The sequence below is a fragment of the Bubalus bubalis genome, chromosome 16, assembly GCF_019923935.1.
Source record: "Bubalus bubalis isolate 160015118507 breed Murrah chromosome 16, NDDB_SH_1, whole genome shotgun sequence".
Classification (NCBI taxonomy): Eukaryota; Metazoa; Chordata; class Mammalia; order Artiodactyla; family Bovidae; genus Bubalus; species Bubalus bubalis.
Window position 1 is genome coordinate 717,532 of NC_059172.1, and position 13,794 is coordinate 731,325.

The window sequence follows — 13,794 nt, forward strand, 5'->3', positions numbered from 1 at the left end:
GAGCACCCCCATCTTTTCTACATTTTTCTATTTTTTTTCTCTCTCTGCCACATTTGTGATGCCCTACAACACCAAGTAGTGTTTTGGTTGGTGAGAATGATGCAGTGATTAGAAGGTGTAAAATATATGAGTCTGCGTCTTCTGTCTTCATGTATTCCCAGTCCACCTTCTCAGACACTAAGCTCCCCTACTTCCATCAGTTCAGTTCAGTTCAGTCGCTCAGTCATGTCCAACTCTTTGCGACCCCATGAATTGCAGCACACCAGGCCTCCCTGTCCATCACCAACTCCCAGAGTTCACTCAGACTCAGGTCCATCGAGTCAGTGATGCCATCCAACCATCTCATCCTCTGTCGTCCCCTTCTCCTCCTGCCCCCAATCCCTCCCAGCATCAGAGTCTTCTCCAATGAATCAACTCTTTACATGAGGTGGCCAAAGTACTGGAGTTTCAGTTTTAGCATCATTCCTTCCAAAGAAATCCCAGGGCTGATCTCCTTCAGAATGGACTGGTTGGATCTCCTTGCAGTCCAAGGGACTCTCAAGAGTCTTCTCCAACACCACAGTTCAAAAGCATCAATTCTTCAGCGCTCAGCCTTCTTCACAGTCCAACTCTCACATCCATACATGACCACAGGAAAAACCATAGCCTTGACTAGACAGACCTTTGTTGGCAAAGTAATGTCTCTGCTTTTGAATATGCTATCTAGGTTGGTCACAACTTTCCTTCCAAGGAGTAACTGTCTTTTAATTTCATGGCTGCAGTCACCATCTGAAGTGATTTTGGAGCCCAGAAAAATAAAGTCTGACACTGTTTCCACTGTTTCCCCATTTATTTCCCATGAAGTGATGGGACCAGATGCCATGATCTTCATTTTCTGAATGTTGACCTGTAAGCCAACTTTTTCACTCTCCTCTTTCACTTTCATCAAGAGGCTTTTTAGTTCTTCTTCACTTTCTGCCATAAGGGTGGTGTCATCTGCATATCTGAGGTTATTGATATTTCTCCTGGCAATCTTGATTCCAGCTTGTGTTTCTTCCAGTCCAGTGTTTCTCATGATGTACTCTGCATAGAAGTTAAATAAGCAGGGTGACAATATACAGCCTTGACGAACTCCTTTTCCTGTTTGGAACCAGTCTGTTGTTCCATGTCCAGTTCTAACTGTTGCTTCCTGACCTGCATACAGATTTCTCAAGAGGCAGGTCAGGTGGTCTGGTATTCCCATCTCTTTCAGAATTTTCCACAGTTTATTGTGATCCACACAGTCAAAGGCTTTGGCATAGTCAGTAAAGCAGAAATAGCTGTTTTTCTGGAACTCTTTTGCTTTTTCGATGATCCAGTGGATGTTGGCAATTTGATCTCTGGTTCCTCTGCCTTTTCTAAAACCAGCTTGAACATCTGGAAATTCACAGTTCACGTATTGCTGAAGCCTGGCTTGGAGAATTTTGAGCATTACTTTACTAGCGTGTGAGATGAGTGCAACTGTTTGGTAGTTTGAGCATTCTTTGGCATTGCCTTTCTTTGGGATTGGAATGAAAACTGACCTTTTCCAGTCCTGTGGCCACTGCTGAGTTTTCCAAATTTGCTGGCATATTGAGTGCAGCACTTTCACAGCATCATCTTTCAGGATATGGAATAGCTCAACTGGATTTCTATCACCTCCACTATCTTTGTTCCTAGTGATGCTTTCTAAGGCCCACTTGACTTCACATTCCAGGATGTCTGGCTCTAGGTCAGTGATCACACCATCGTGATTATCTGGGTCGTGAAGATCTTTTTTTGTACAGTTCTTCTGTGTATTCTTGCCACCTCTTCTTAATATCTTCTGCTTCTGTTAGGTCCATACCATTTCTGTCCTTTACCGAGCCCATCTTTGCATGAAATGTTCCCTTGGTATCTCTAATTTTCTTGAAGAGATCTCTAGTCTTTCCCATTCTGTTGTTTTCCTCTATTTCTTTGCATTGATTGCTGAAGAAGGCTTTCTTATCTCTTCTTGCTACTCTTTGGAACTCTGCATTCAGGTGTTTATATCTTTCCTTTTCTCCTTTGCTTTTTGCTTCTCTTCTTTTCACAGCCATTTTGCTTTTTTGCATTTGTTTTCCTTGGGGATGGTCTTGATCCCTGTCTCCTGTACAGTGCCACTACTTCCATAGCAAGTACTGTTTATAAAGGCCCATTGTAAACGGTGCCGTCTTCCTCACCTCCACACTCGCGTGTTCAGCTCTCGTCAAACACCAACACTTGAGTCTCCCACTGCCGCCTTGCATTCTATGTGCCAGAACCAAGTTCCCTTTTCTCCCTTTAAACCTTGTCTTCTTTCTGCCCTCTCTTTCTTTGTTTTTAGCGCCATCTTTTTCTGAGGCTTAAAGTCATCTTCTGCTCTTCGAATGTCCCTTGACCTCCTGCGATCAGAAAGTAACCAAGCTTTCCTCTTCCCTCTGTTTTCAAAATCATAAATATTTGGCTTTGCTCTTTCCTGTTTTTCTGTCATCAGCAATGTTGGGCACCTGTTTCACGCACCCCAAGCCCCTCCCCTGTGTCAGTGCGTATGTGTGAATATTCTCCGCTCTTCTCCATCTGCGGTTGGGAAGTTGATCCCCTTCTCTCGTCCTTCCTTGCCGAGAGGTCTTCCAGCAGGCACACATCGTCTTCTGCTTCTCAAGGCCTAAGTGTTCTCGGGCAGTCACTGCTCCTGCAGTGGGAAAGCTTGATATCTGGGGAGTAAGTTCAGCTCAGTGGCTGCTACCATTCGTCTAAACCATTTAAATTGTTTTCTCACTGGCCTTTCTGTACGAGCATCCATTTTCCCTGTTTGACAGTGTAAAAGAGAAGCCCAATCCCGTTACTTTTCTCAGTATTGTTTGAAACACAGCGCTCATCAAATTCATTCAGAAAAGTGTTGAAAATGGTCTCCGGCCCCCACCCCCTCAAAATTGTAATTAGGTAGTTCTAGAACAAGGTCTCGGAGAAGGCGATGGCACCCTACTCCAGTACTCTTGCCTGGAAAATCCCATGGACGGAGGAGCCTGGTAGGCTGCAGTCCATGGGGTTGCTAAGAGTCCGACACGACTGAGCGACTTCACTTTCACTTTTCATTTTCATGCATTGGAGAAGGAAATGGCAACCCACTCCAGTCTTATTGCCTGGAGAATCCCAGGGATGGGGGAGCCTGGTGGGCTGCTGTCTATGGGGTCGCACAGAGTTGGACACGACTGAAGCTACTTAGCAGCAGCAGCAGCAGAACAAGGTCTGGAGACTTGGTATGTATTTTATAAAGCTCCTTAGGTTATTTTATTGATTTTACAGACTGGAAAATATTAATACTTATCTATGTTATAAAATCTGAGTAAGGATGGTTTACAGGGTTCCTGGAAATTAGGTCTCCAAATTACTTTCCTGGTTACTTCTCCTCACCACTTAGTATTCATTTTTTTGTACTTTTTTAACACCATGGTAAAATGTACATATAAAATTTACCATATTTACCATTTTATTTAAAATAGTAAGCTTTATTTTTAAAAATAGTTTTAGAATCACAGAAAAATTGAGTGGAAAATGGAGAGAGTTTCCATATATCACCCTATCCCCTTCCTTCACCTCCTACCCAAATATCAACATCTCCCACCAGATGGTGCTTTTGTTAACACTGATGAGCCAACATTGACACACGACTGTCAACCAGAGATCACAGTTTACACTTTCAGTCTCTGTGTTGTGTTCCAGGGCTTTGGGGAAATGTATAATGTCACATACCCACCCTTTACTATTGTACACAATAGTTTTCCCTGCCCTAAAAGTCCCCCACCCTCCACCTCTCCTCCTGCCCTTCCCTCCTTGTCTCCTGGCAGCCACTGATGGTTTCGTCTCTGTAGTTTTGCTTTTCCGGGGTGTCGTATAGTGGGCATCACGTGATAGTTGGTGGCCTGTGCAAGCCGGCTTCCTTCGCTCAGCAGTGTGTGCTTTAGGGCCTCCTTGTCCCTTCGTGGCTTGATGGCTCGTTGCTTTTTACTGCTGAGCAATATTCCATTGTGTGGATGTACCACACTTTACTTATCCATCCTGGTTGTTTCTATTTTGTCCTTTTTCAATCCTCTCACATCTTTTGAGCCTAGCTTTTTTCTCCCAGCTCTCCTTTGCCATTCATGATAGCTGTTCCACCGTGAACTTTTGTCCATTATGCTTTCTTCATCTAGAATATTCTGCCTCCCTCCTCTCTGCTTTCTAAAATTGCATCACTTCTTCGGTGTTCAGATTTGCCATGATGTTGCCTCATCCCCTTAGCTGGAAGTAACTGTTTCCCCTCTGGGTTCTCCTGCCCCACCACCAACACCATTTATGAGTTTTAGTAAATACTACATTGAAATGCAGTTATTAACATTTTCATTCTATTAGTTTTAAATTATTTATTTTCTCTCCTCAGTGAGAGAAACTAGACTGTTTGTTTTATAGGCCCCATGATGTTAAACATAGTTTCCTGCATGTAGTTTAATAACGTGTATTTCAAAACTAATTTTCACTCTTCAGCAGAAGTTTGGATGTCATTATATTTGAATAGGTGCTAATGCAGCTTAGACTGATGGCCCCATTCCTCATGTCAGTGGACCATATTTATGTACTAATCTCTTTATTTTTCCTGAAAAAAATATTGATGTATTTCTATTTTCTATTCTTAGAGGTCTGGGTATTGAAAGGATATTTTCTAAGATTTGGGCAATATTATAGCTTCAAACAGCTTCCCTAGTGGTTCAGACAGTAAAGAATCTGCCTGCAGTGCAGGAGACCTGGGTTAAATCCCTAGATAGGGAAGATCTCCTGAAGAAGGGAATGGCCACTCCAGTACTCTTTCCCAGAGAATTCCATGGACAGAGGAGCCTGGTGGGCCATAGTCTATGGAGTCGTAAAGAGCCAGACACAACTGAGCTACTAACACTTTCATAGCCTCAAACATATCTGAATCCCCACACTGTCTGAAAAGAAGATTGCTAAATAATTGATAATTAATGTTGATGAAGTGGATAGATGGATGAATAGATGAAGACTTACAGTATTAGGGAGATTTTCTGCAAAAGTTTCCACATACACGAATACCATATCATTGTTGTCAGACTGAATTTTGATTTTTCATTGGGAAAATATGAAACTGTAGAACTAAACAACCTGAGATATAGAATTTAGTGTGTTGACTTCTATTCAATTTTCTCCTTCCTTTCTTTTTTCTGAACTTGACTGGAAAAAAATCGTACAGGTAGTCAGTTTGGGGATTTTTACTATGTGACTTTTAAGAGTCCAGGGATCTTGGCTTATTCATTTAATGTTTTCCTTTCTATAGAATCTTATACAGGATTGATATAGAAGTGATACACATCTCCTGAATTTACGAACATAAACTTTGGAACTGGCTCCTACCTTGAAACATGGTGTCACCAACCATAAAGAAAACAAAAAGACAACCTAAAGAACGGGAGAAAATATTTGCAAATGATGCCGCTAACAAAGGCTTAATTTTCAAAACATACAAATAGCCCACACAACTCAACAACAAAAAAACAAACAGCCCAATCAAAAAATATATAGAATATAAATAGGTATTTCTCCAAAGAAGACATACAGATGGTCAACAGGCACATGAAAAGATGCTCAACATTACTAATTATTAAGAAATGAAAAGCTGCAAGGAGGTGCCACCTCACACTGGCCACAATGAGCATCATTAAAAATATATACAAAAATAAATGCTGGAGAGGCTGTGGATACAAGGAAACCTTCCTACACTGTTGATGGGAATGGAAAACTGGAGGTTCCTTAAAAAGCTAAAAATGGTATTGTCATATGATCCAGAAATCCAATTCATGAGCATCTATCCATACAAAACTATAATTCAAAAAGATACATGCACTGCAATGTTCATGAAAAGTGAAAGGCGCTCAGTCGTGTCTGACTCTTTTCGACCCCATGGACTATACACTCCATGGGATTCTCCAGGCCAGAAGACTGGAGTGGGTAGCCATTCCCTTCTCCAGGGGCTCTTCCCAACCCAGGGATTGAACCCAGGTCTCCCACATTGCAGGCGGATTCTTTACCAGCTGAGCCATAAGGGAAGCCCAAGCACACTGGAATGAGTAGCCTATCCCTTTTCTAGTAGAGCTTCCCAACTCAGAAATCGGACTGGGATCTCCTGCATCGCTGGCAGATTCTTTACCAGCTGAGACACGAGGGAAGCCCTTGCAATGTTCATAGCAGCACTGTTTTCAGTAGGCAAGACATAGAAGCAACCTAAATGTTTTATCAACAGAGAAATAGAGAAGATATAGGTCTTCCCTTGTAACTCAGTTGGTAAAGAATTTGCCTGCAATGCAGGAGACCGGGGTTCGATCCCTGGGTCAGGAAGATCCCCTGGAGAAGGAAATGGGAACCCACTCCAGTATTCTTGCCTGGAGAATCCCATGGACAGAGGAGCCTGGCGGGCTACAGTCCTTGGGATCTCAAGAGTCGAACATGACTGAGCGACTAAACCATCACCACCATGGTTTATATACACAGTGGAATATTACTTAGCTATAAATGGAATGAAATAATCTCATTTGCAGCAACATTGATGGACCTAGAGATTATCACTAAGAGAAGTAAGTCAGAAAGAGAAAGACAAATACTATATGATACCATTTAGATCTAAATGGAATCTAAAACATGCCATAAATGAACTTATCGATGAAACAGAAACAGCCTCAGAGACCTAGGGACAGACTTGTGGTTTCCAGGGGGAGGGGAGGTGGGAGCAGGGTTGGATTGGGAGTTTAGGGTTTGCAGGTGCAAACTATTATGAATAGACAACAAGGTCCTACTCTATAGCATAGGAAACTATATTTAGTACCCTGTGATAAATCATAATAGAAAAGAATATGGAAAAGAATGTATATATAATTGAATCACTTTGCTGCACAACAGAAATTAGCACAACTTTGTAAATAAACTACACTTCAATAAAATAAATTTAATAAACATCATTCTACTATATATATATATATATATATATATATTTTCCCCCCTTCTCTTCTTACCCCCTGTCTTAGTTCAGGCTTCTTTAACAAAGTACCATGGACTGAGTGGCTTACAGCAGAAATTTATTTCTCATAGTTCTGAAGACCCAAAGTCTGAGGTCAGATTCCCGGCATGGTTGGGTTCTGAAGGAGGTCCTCTGCCAGGTTGCAGAGTGCTGTTGAAATAAAGCTAGCTAGCCTTCTGGCCTCTCCTTACAAGGGCTCTAATCCCCCATTCATGCAGGCTCCACCATCGGAAACATATGACCTCCCGAAAACCCCATCTCCAAATACCATCACATTAGGCTTAGGATTTCAGATACAAATTGGGGGCTAACAAACATTAAGCCTCTAACATACCCTCTGTAGGATTTACATGGGGGAAAATCTTACTCACCCCTAAGATTTTCATTCTTGTAGCAAGTGATTTTGGAAAGGGCATGCTAGAGTCATAGGTTGTGCCTGTAATATCCCCTGACTGAAATTCAGGCATAGTGATGTCTGGAGGAAATACTAGAAACACAGGACTGTGTGCAGCTCTTGAATCCATGATGGTGTAGTTGAGATTTTGAAGTGAAACAAAAAAAATGATTCAGTTGATGCTTCAGCCTAGATCATGTTCTTCTGTACCAAGGCTGTCTGGAGCACTGCCATTGTGCTTTGTCTTGGAATTATAGAACCGCTGAGTCATAGTCATGGAATCTCAGGACTGGTCACCATCTCAAGAAGGTTAGTGAGTAAAAGGCCCAGATCTGGGTTCAGAGGATCTGACCAGTAGACCCGATTCAGTCAGGAACTCGCTGTGATCTTGGGCAAGTCACAGCCCCCTCCTGGTTTCAGCCTCCTTGTCTGCGCACCTATTAGGTTGGACTAAATGGTCTATAAAGACATTTCAATTCTCAAATAAATGAGTTTTAAGGACATTGATTCTAGTTCTCTATCTTCAGACAGGTAGAAAACAAAACCTCTCAGGCCACAGAATTAATTAGCTGCATCCTGAAGCAGACGTTGTGTCTGTTTGGCCTGTCACTCTTGTTTTTTGCCAGCTTACTTTATTAGCTTCAGTTCAGTTCAGTTCAGTTGCTCAGTTGCGTCTGACTCTTTGGGACCCCATAGACTGCAACACACCAGGCTTCCTTGTCTATCACTAACTCCCAGAGCTTGCTCAAACTCCTGTCCATCAAGTCGGTGATGCCATCCAACCATCTCATCCTCTGTTGTCCCCTTCTCCTCCTGCCCTCAATCTTTCCCAGCATCAGGGTCTTTTCCAATGAGTCAGTTCTTCCCATCAGGTGGCCAAAGTATTGGAGTTTCAGCTTCATCATCAGTCCTTCCAATGAATAGTCAGGATTGATTTCCTTTAGGATTGACTGCTTTGATCTCTCTGCAATCCAAGAGACTCTCGAGTCTTCTCCAACACCACAGTTCAAAAGCATCAATTCTTCGGCACTCAGCTCTCTTTATGGTCCAACTCTTGCATCTGTATATGACTACTGGGAAAACCATAGCTTTGACTAGACAGACCTTTATTACCTTCGCTCTGAACAACCCGCTTTAAGACTCAGTGGCTTCAAACAGCTACCATTTGATATTGCTCACAGTTCTTTGGGTTCTGTTGGGTGAGTCTACTGGTCTGGTCCAGCTCAGCTCTTCTCTATCAGGCTTTCTCATGCATCTGTGGTTAGCTAGTGGAGGGACCATAGCTAGATGATTTAGTATGACTTCCGTCACATATCTGGGCTTCCCAGGTGGCTCTTGTGGTAAGGAACCCGCCTGCCAATTCAGGAAACAAAAGAGATGCTGGTTCAATTCCTGGGTTGGCAAGGTCCCCTGGAGGAGGGCATGACAATCCACTCCAGTATTCTTGCCTGGAGAATCCCTTGGACAGAGAAGCCTGGCAGACTACAGTCCATGGGGTCACGAAGAGTCGGACACAACTGAAGCGACTTAGCACACATGCACGCAGTCACATATCTGGCAGTTGGTGGACTCTTGCGTCTCAAATGGTTTTCGAAAGTCTCCTGAATCATATGTGCTAATGTCCCATTGATCACTGGCATGGACAACCCAGATTCAAGGGATAGAAAAACGGACTCCCGCATCTTCAGAGAAGGAGCTGCTCTCTTAGTGCATGGATGAAGGGGAGGGAAGAACTGTGTTCTTTATACATTCTGTGTTGGCATCCTCTGTTTATATCAGGTCTGCCTACTTTGAAAATGCTGCTATGGCAGTGTCTAGCCATTTGCCAGTTAGAACTCATTAAAATTCCTTTCTCTGAATTTACCTTTTTTCATTCAATTTTCTGTGGACATAGAATCCTAATGAAGATCGTCCTCTATGAAAATCCTTTGATGCTGAGTTAGTGTTCTCGAAAGTAAGCAAACTCTATTCCAGATACTTTATAATGTACCATTTCATCCTCATCACTCAAGTTTTAACTTTCCTCTGGACCTTTCCCCGTTTCTCTTTCTCCCCTACCCGCTTCTCTAAGCATGATGATTGGAGCGTTGTAGTAATAGCTATCTAACGTGCGGAAGCTGAGTTTTATTATGCTTTAATTCATGCAAGCTAATTCTGGAGATATATTGAGTAGAAAACTCAATCCTTAGAGCATAGAAATTTAGAATTAATTCCAGGCCCTTTTATTTACTAGTTATGGAGACTTGGCCAAGTGATATATTTACTTACATATTCATATTACCTCGCATGTTCATTAAAATATTTCATTCCTTGTTAAAAATGGGAATACTAACTGTTGCCTTGATAGCTCAGCTGGTAAAGAATCTGCCTGCAATGCAGGAGACCCTGATTCGATACTAAGTGGCTGGTGGCTCAGACAGTAAAGAATCTGCCCGCAGTGCGGGAGACCTGGGTTTGATCCCTGGGTTGGGAAGATCCCCTGGGGAAGGGAAAGGCTCCCCACTCCAGTATTCTGGCCTGGAGAATTCCATCGACTGTATAATCCATGGGGTCGCAAAAAGTCAGACACAGCTGAGCGACTTTCACTTTCAGGACAATAGAGAATGAACTATAAAGTATCTGGCATGCAGTGGGTGTTATATAAATTGTAATAAAAACAATAGCAGTAAATGTTGTTTCTGTTATTATTACCACTTTACTCATGGTGGCCAGATGCTTGGTTTTATGTTATGTTTGCTTTCTTTCCAAAGTTAAGTCTGCTTTATTCATCAACTAAATGTCCTATGTGTTTTTATAAGAACATTGGATTCGTCACACGGAATTAGTCCAGAAGTGGCTTTTTTTCCCCCCATTTCTAGTTTAGAAGTTACTTTTCTGAATGTTTAAAGCTTGATTATCTTCTCACTTCCAGTATTGCTACTGTAAAGTGCTTTAAAACAACTCTTCTGTTGGTTTCAACATCTGGGTTGTTTGTAGATTGGCTTGTAGATTGGCTTCTGTGAGGCAGGGCCAGGTTAGGCAGGGGCTGGACAGAGAGCAAGAGAGCAGCTATCTTATGAGATCTGACCATTCAGGAATTAACATAGACAAAAATTATTGATGAGTTTGCAGAGAGTTCCAGACTCTAATCCATCCTACTTGATAATAGCTTGGATAGCCTCTTCTTGTGGAGAAGGCACTGGCACCCCACTCCAGTACTCTTGCCTGGAAAATCCCATGGACAGAGGAGCCTGGTAGGCTGCAGTCCATGGGGTCGCTAAGAGTCAGACACGACTGAGCGACTTCACTTTCACTTTTCACTTTCATGCATTGGAGAAGGAAATGGCAACCCACTCCAGTGTTCTTGCCTGGAGAATCCCAGGGACGGGGGAGCCTGGTGGGCTGCTGTCTATGGGGTCGCACGGAGTCGGACACGACTGAAGTGACTTAGCAGCAGCAGCAGCCTCTTCTTGACCAGGTAATTTATTTCCCTTGAGCTGGCCTGTTCTTTTTGCCCCTGCACCTAGTCTTAGGATTTGCCTCCAAGAATTGCTGTTACTGGCTGTTCAAAGAGGAAGTAGAGAATAAATATTGATAGATCTCTTGAAAATAGAAATGAAAGTCAGAAAGAAAACCTCAGTAGACAGTTTTGATAAGAAGTAGAGAAAATTAACCATAATGCAGAAAAGAAGAGCAAGAAAACAGAAAATAGAAGAAAGAATAAGATAATGAAAAAGTAGGATAATAATAAGTCTAATTCAGGAGTTTCAATAGCAGTTACAGAAAGAGAAAAAGAGAAAAACCAGGGGTATAAAATAATTTAAAAATTTACATTTGAATACCCAGAAAAATTGATGAAAACAGACCCACATGACTAAATTTCAGAACAGTTGCTACAAGTGAAACATCCTTGAAGATTCCAAGAGGAAAGAAAAGTCAAGTCACATATAAAAGACTAGAAATATTAGTATTTGGATTTTTCAGTAGCAATACTGGAAATGAGAAGACAATCAGCCTTTAAAAATTCAGAAGAGCAATTGTTCTAAACGAGACTTTTACATGCCAACCAAACCATCCAACTATTGAGAGCATATAAATTACAACATTTCAGACAGGCACAGTCCCAAATTTTATCAGCTGTGTGCTGTTTCTGAAAAGGCACTGGGCGAAATGAAAGCATGTTCATTAGTTATTAAGGAAAAGGTAAATTAAACCTACAATGAGATATAACTGCAAATTTAGCAGAATGGTTAAAATAGAAAAGTGATAATACCAAATGCTTGTGACGATGCAGAGAAACAGGATCTCTCCTACACTGCTGGGGGGAATGTAAAAATGTAAAGCCACTCTCGAAAAGAGTTTGGAAGGGTCTTACAAAACTTTACACATACTTACCATACAACCCAGAAACTGTACTCCTGTACATTTACCCCAGAGAAATGAAACTGTTTTCACGCAGAAATCAGCACGTGAATGTTTCTCACAGCTTTATGCATAAGAGAAAACTATTAAACAACCAAATGTCCTTCAGTAGATGAATGGTTAAACGAAATCTGGTACAGCCATACATACAATGCAACCCCGCAATGAAAGAGAATGAACTATGAACAAAGCTAGAGGAGGTGAAGGAATTCAAGCTGAGCTGTTTCAAATCCTGAAAGATGATGCTGTGAGAGTGCTGCACTCAATATGCTAGCAAATTTGGAAAACTCAGCAGTGGCCACAGGACTGGAAACGGTCAGTTTTCATTCCAATCCCAAGGAAGGCCAACGCCAAAGAATGCTCAAACTGCCACAAGGTTGTACTCATTTCACACGCTAGCAAGGTAATGCTCAAAATCCTGCAAGCGAGGCTTCAACAGTACATGAATTGAAAATTTCCAGATGCACAAGCTGGATTTAGAAGGGGCAAAGGAACCAAAGATCAATTTGCCAACAAATGTTGGATCACAGAAAAATCAAGAGAATTCCAGAAAAACATCTACCTCATCTTCATTGACTATGCTATAAAGACTTTGACTGTGTGGATCACAACAAACTGTGGAAATTTCTTCAAGAGATGGGAATACCAGACCACCTGACCTGCCTCCTGAGAACACTGTATCCAGGTCAAGAAGCAACAGTTAGAACCAGGCATAGAACAACAGACTGGCTGAAAATTGGGAAAGGAGTACTTCAAGGCTGTGTATTGTCACCCTGCTTATTTAACCTATGTGCAGAGTACATCGGGGAAATGCCAGGCTGGATGAAGCACAAGCTGGAATCAAGATTGCTGGGAGAAATACAATAACCTCAGATACGCAGATGACACCATCCTAACGGCAGAAAGCAAAGAGAAACTAAAGAGCCTCTTGATCAAGATGAAAGAAAAGAAATGGCTTAAAATTCAGCATTCAAAAAACTAAGGTCATGGCATCCAGTCCCATAACTTCATGGCAAATAGATGAGAAATAATGGAAACAGTGAGAGACTTTATTTTCTTGGGCTCCAAAATCACTGCAGATGGTGACTGCAGCCATGAAATTAAGACACTTGCTCCTTGGAAGAAAAGCTATGACCAACCTAGACAGCATATTAAAAAGCAGAGACATTACTTTGCCAAAAAGGTCCATCTAGTCAAAGGTAGATGGTTTTTCCAGTAGTCGTGTATGGATGTGAGAGTTGGACTATAAAGAAAGCTGAGCGCAGAATTGATGCTTTTGAACTGTGGTGTTGGAGAAGACTCTTGAGAGTCCCTTGGACTACAAGGAGATCCAACCAGTCCATCCTAATGGAAATCAGTCCTGGGTGTTCATTGGAAGGACTGATGCTGAAGCTGAAGCTCCTGTACTTTGGCCACCTGATGTGAAGAACTGACTTGTTGCAAAAGCCCCTGATGCTGGTGAAGATTGAAGGTGGGAGGAGAAGGGGAGGACAGAGGATGAGATGGTTGGATGGCATCACCTACATGATGGACATGAGTTTGAGTAAGCTCTGGGAGTTGGTGATGGACAGGGAGGCCTGGCGTGCTGCAGTCCATGGGGTCGCAAAGAGTCAGACATGACTGAGTGACTGAACTGAACTACAAGCCAACACTCTCACACACATAAAGGAGTGAGGGATAAAAGACGACAAGAACTGAGCAGTTCAAGGAACTGCAGTGAGCCAGTGTCGGCTTCCTGGGTTTGATCTCGCGTCTCATCCACCTAAGATGCAGCCACATGGATGATACAAGTGAACGGCACGTCACACTCTTATCTTTGCAGCTTCAAAGAATTTTGAATGAGTCTATAATTACTTTAAAATGTAAACAAAAGAAAAACTTTACAGAGCTTGAATTGTAAAAAATGCATACTGAAATATGAAATGTAGTAAAGTATGTG

At 42.1% G+C, this 13,794-nt stretch overlaps 1 protein-coding gene across 1 annotated transcript in view; it reads right to left on the bottom strand.

Moving 5' to 3' along the window:
• MS4A5 (membrane spanning 4-domains A5) overlaps positions 1–8,159 on the bottom strand; it is a 28,410-nt gene extending 20,251 nt beyond the window's left edge. Inside the window, exon 1 of the mRNA XM_006044012.4 lies at positions 7,432–8,159. Within this exon, the coding sequence (XP_006044074.1) occupies positions 7,432–7,584 (153 nt within the window). The 5' untranslated portion in view covers positions 7,585–8,159. The remainder of the gene's footprint in view (positions 1–7,431) is intronic.
• Between the last annotated feature and the right edge of the window lie 5,635 nt (positions 8,160–13,794).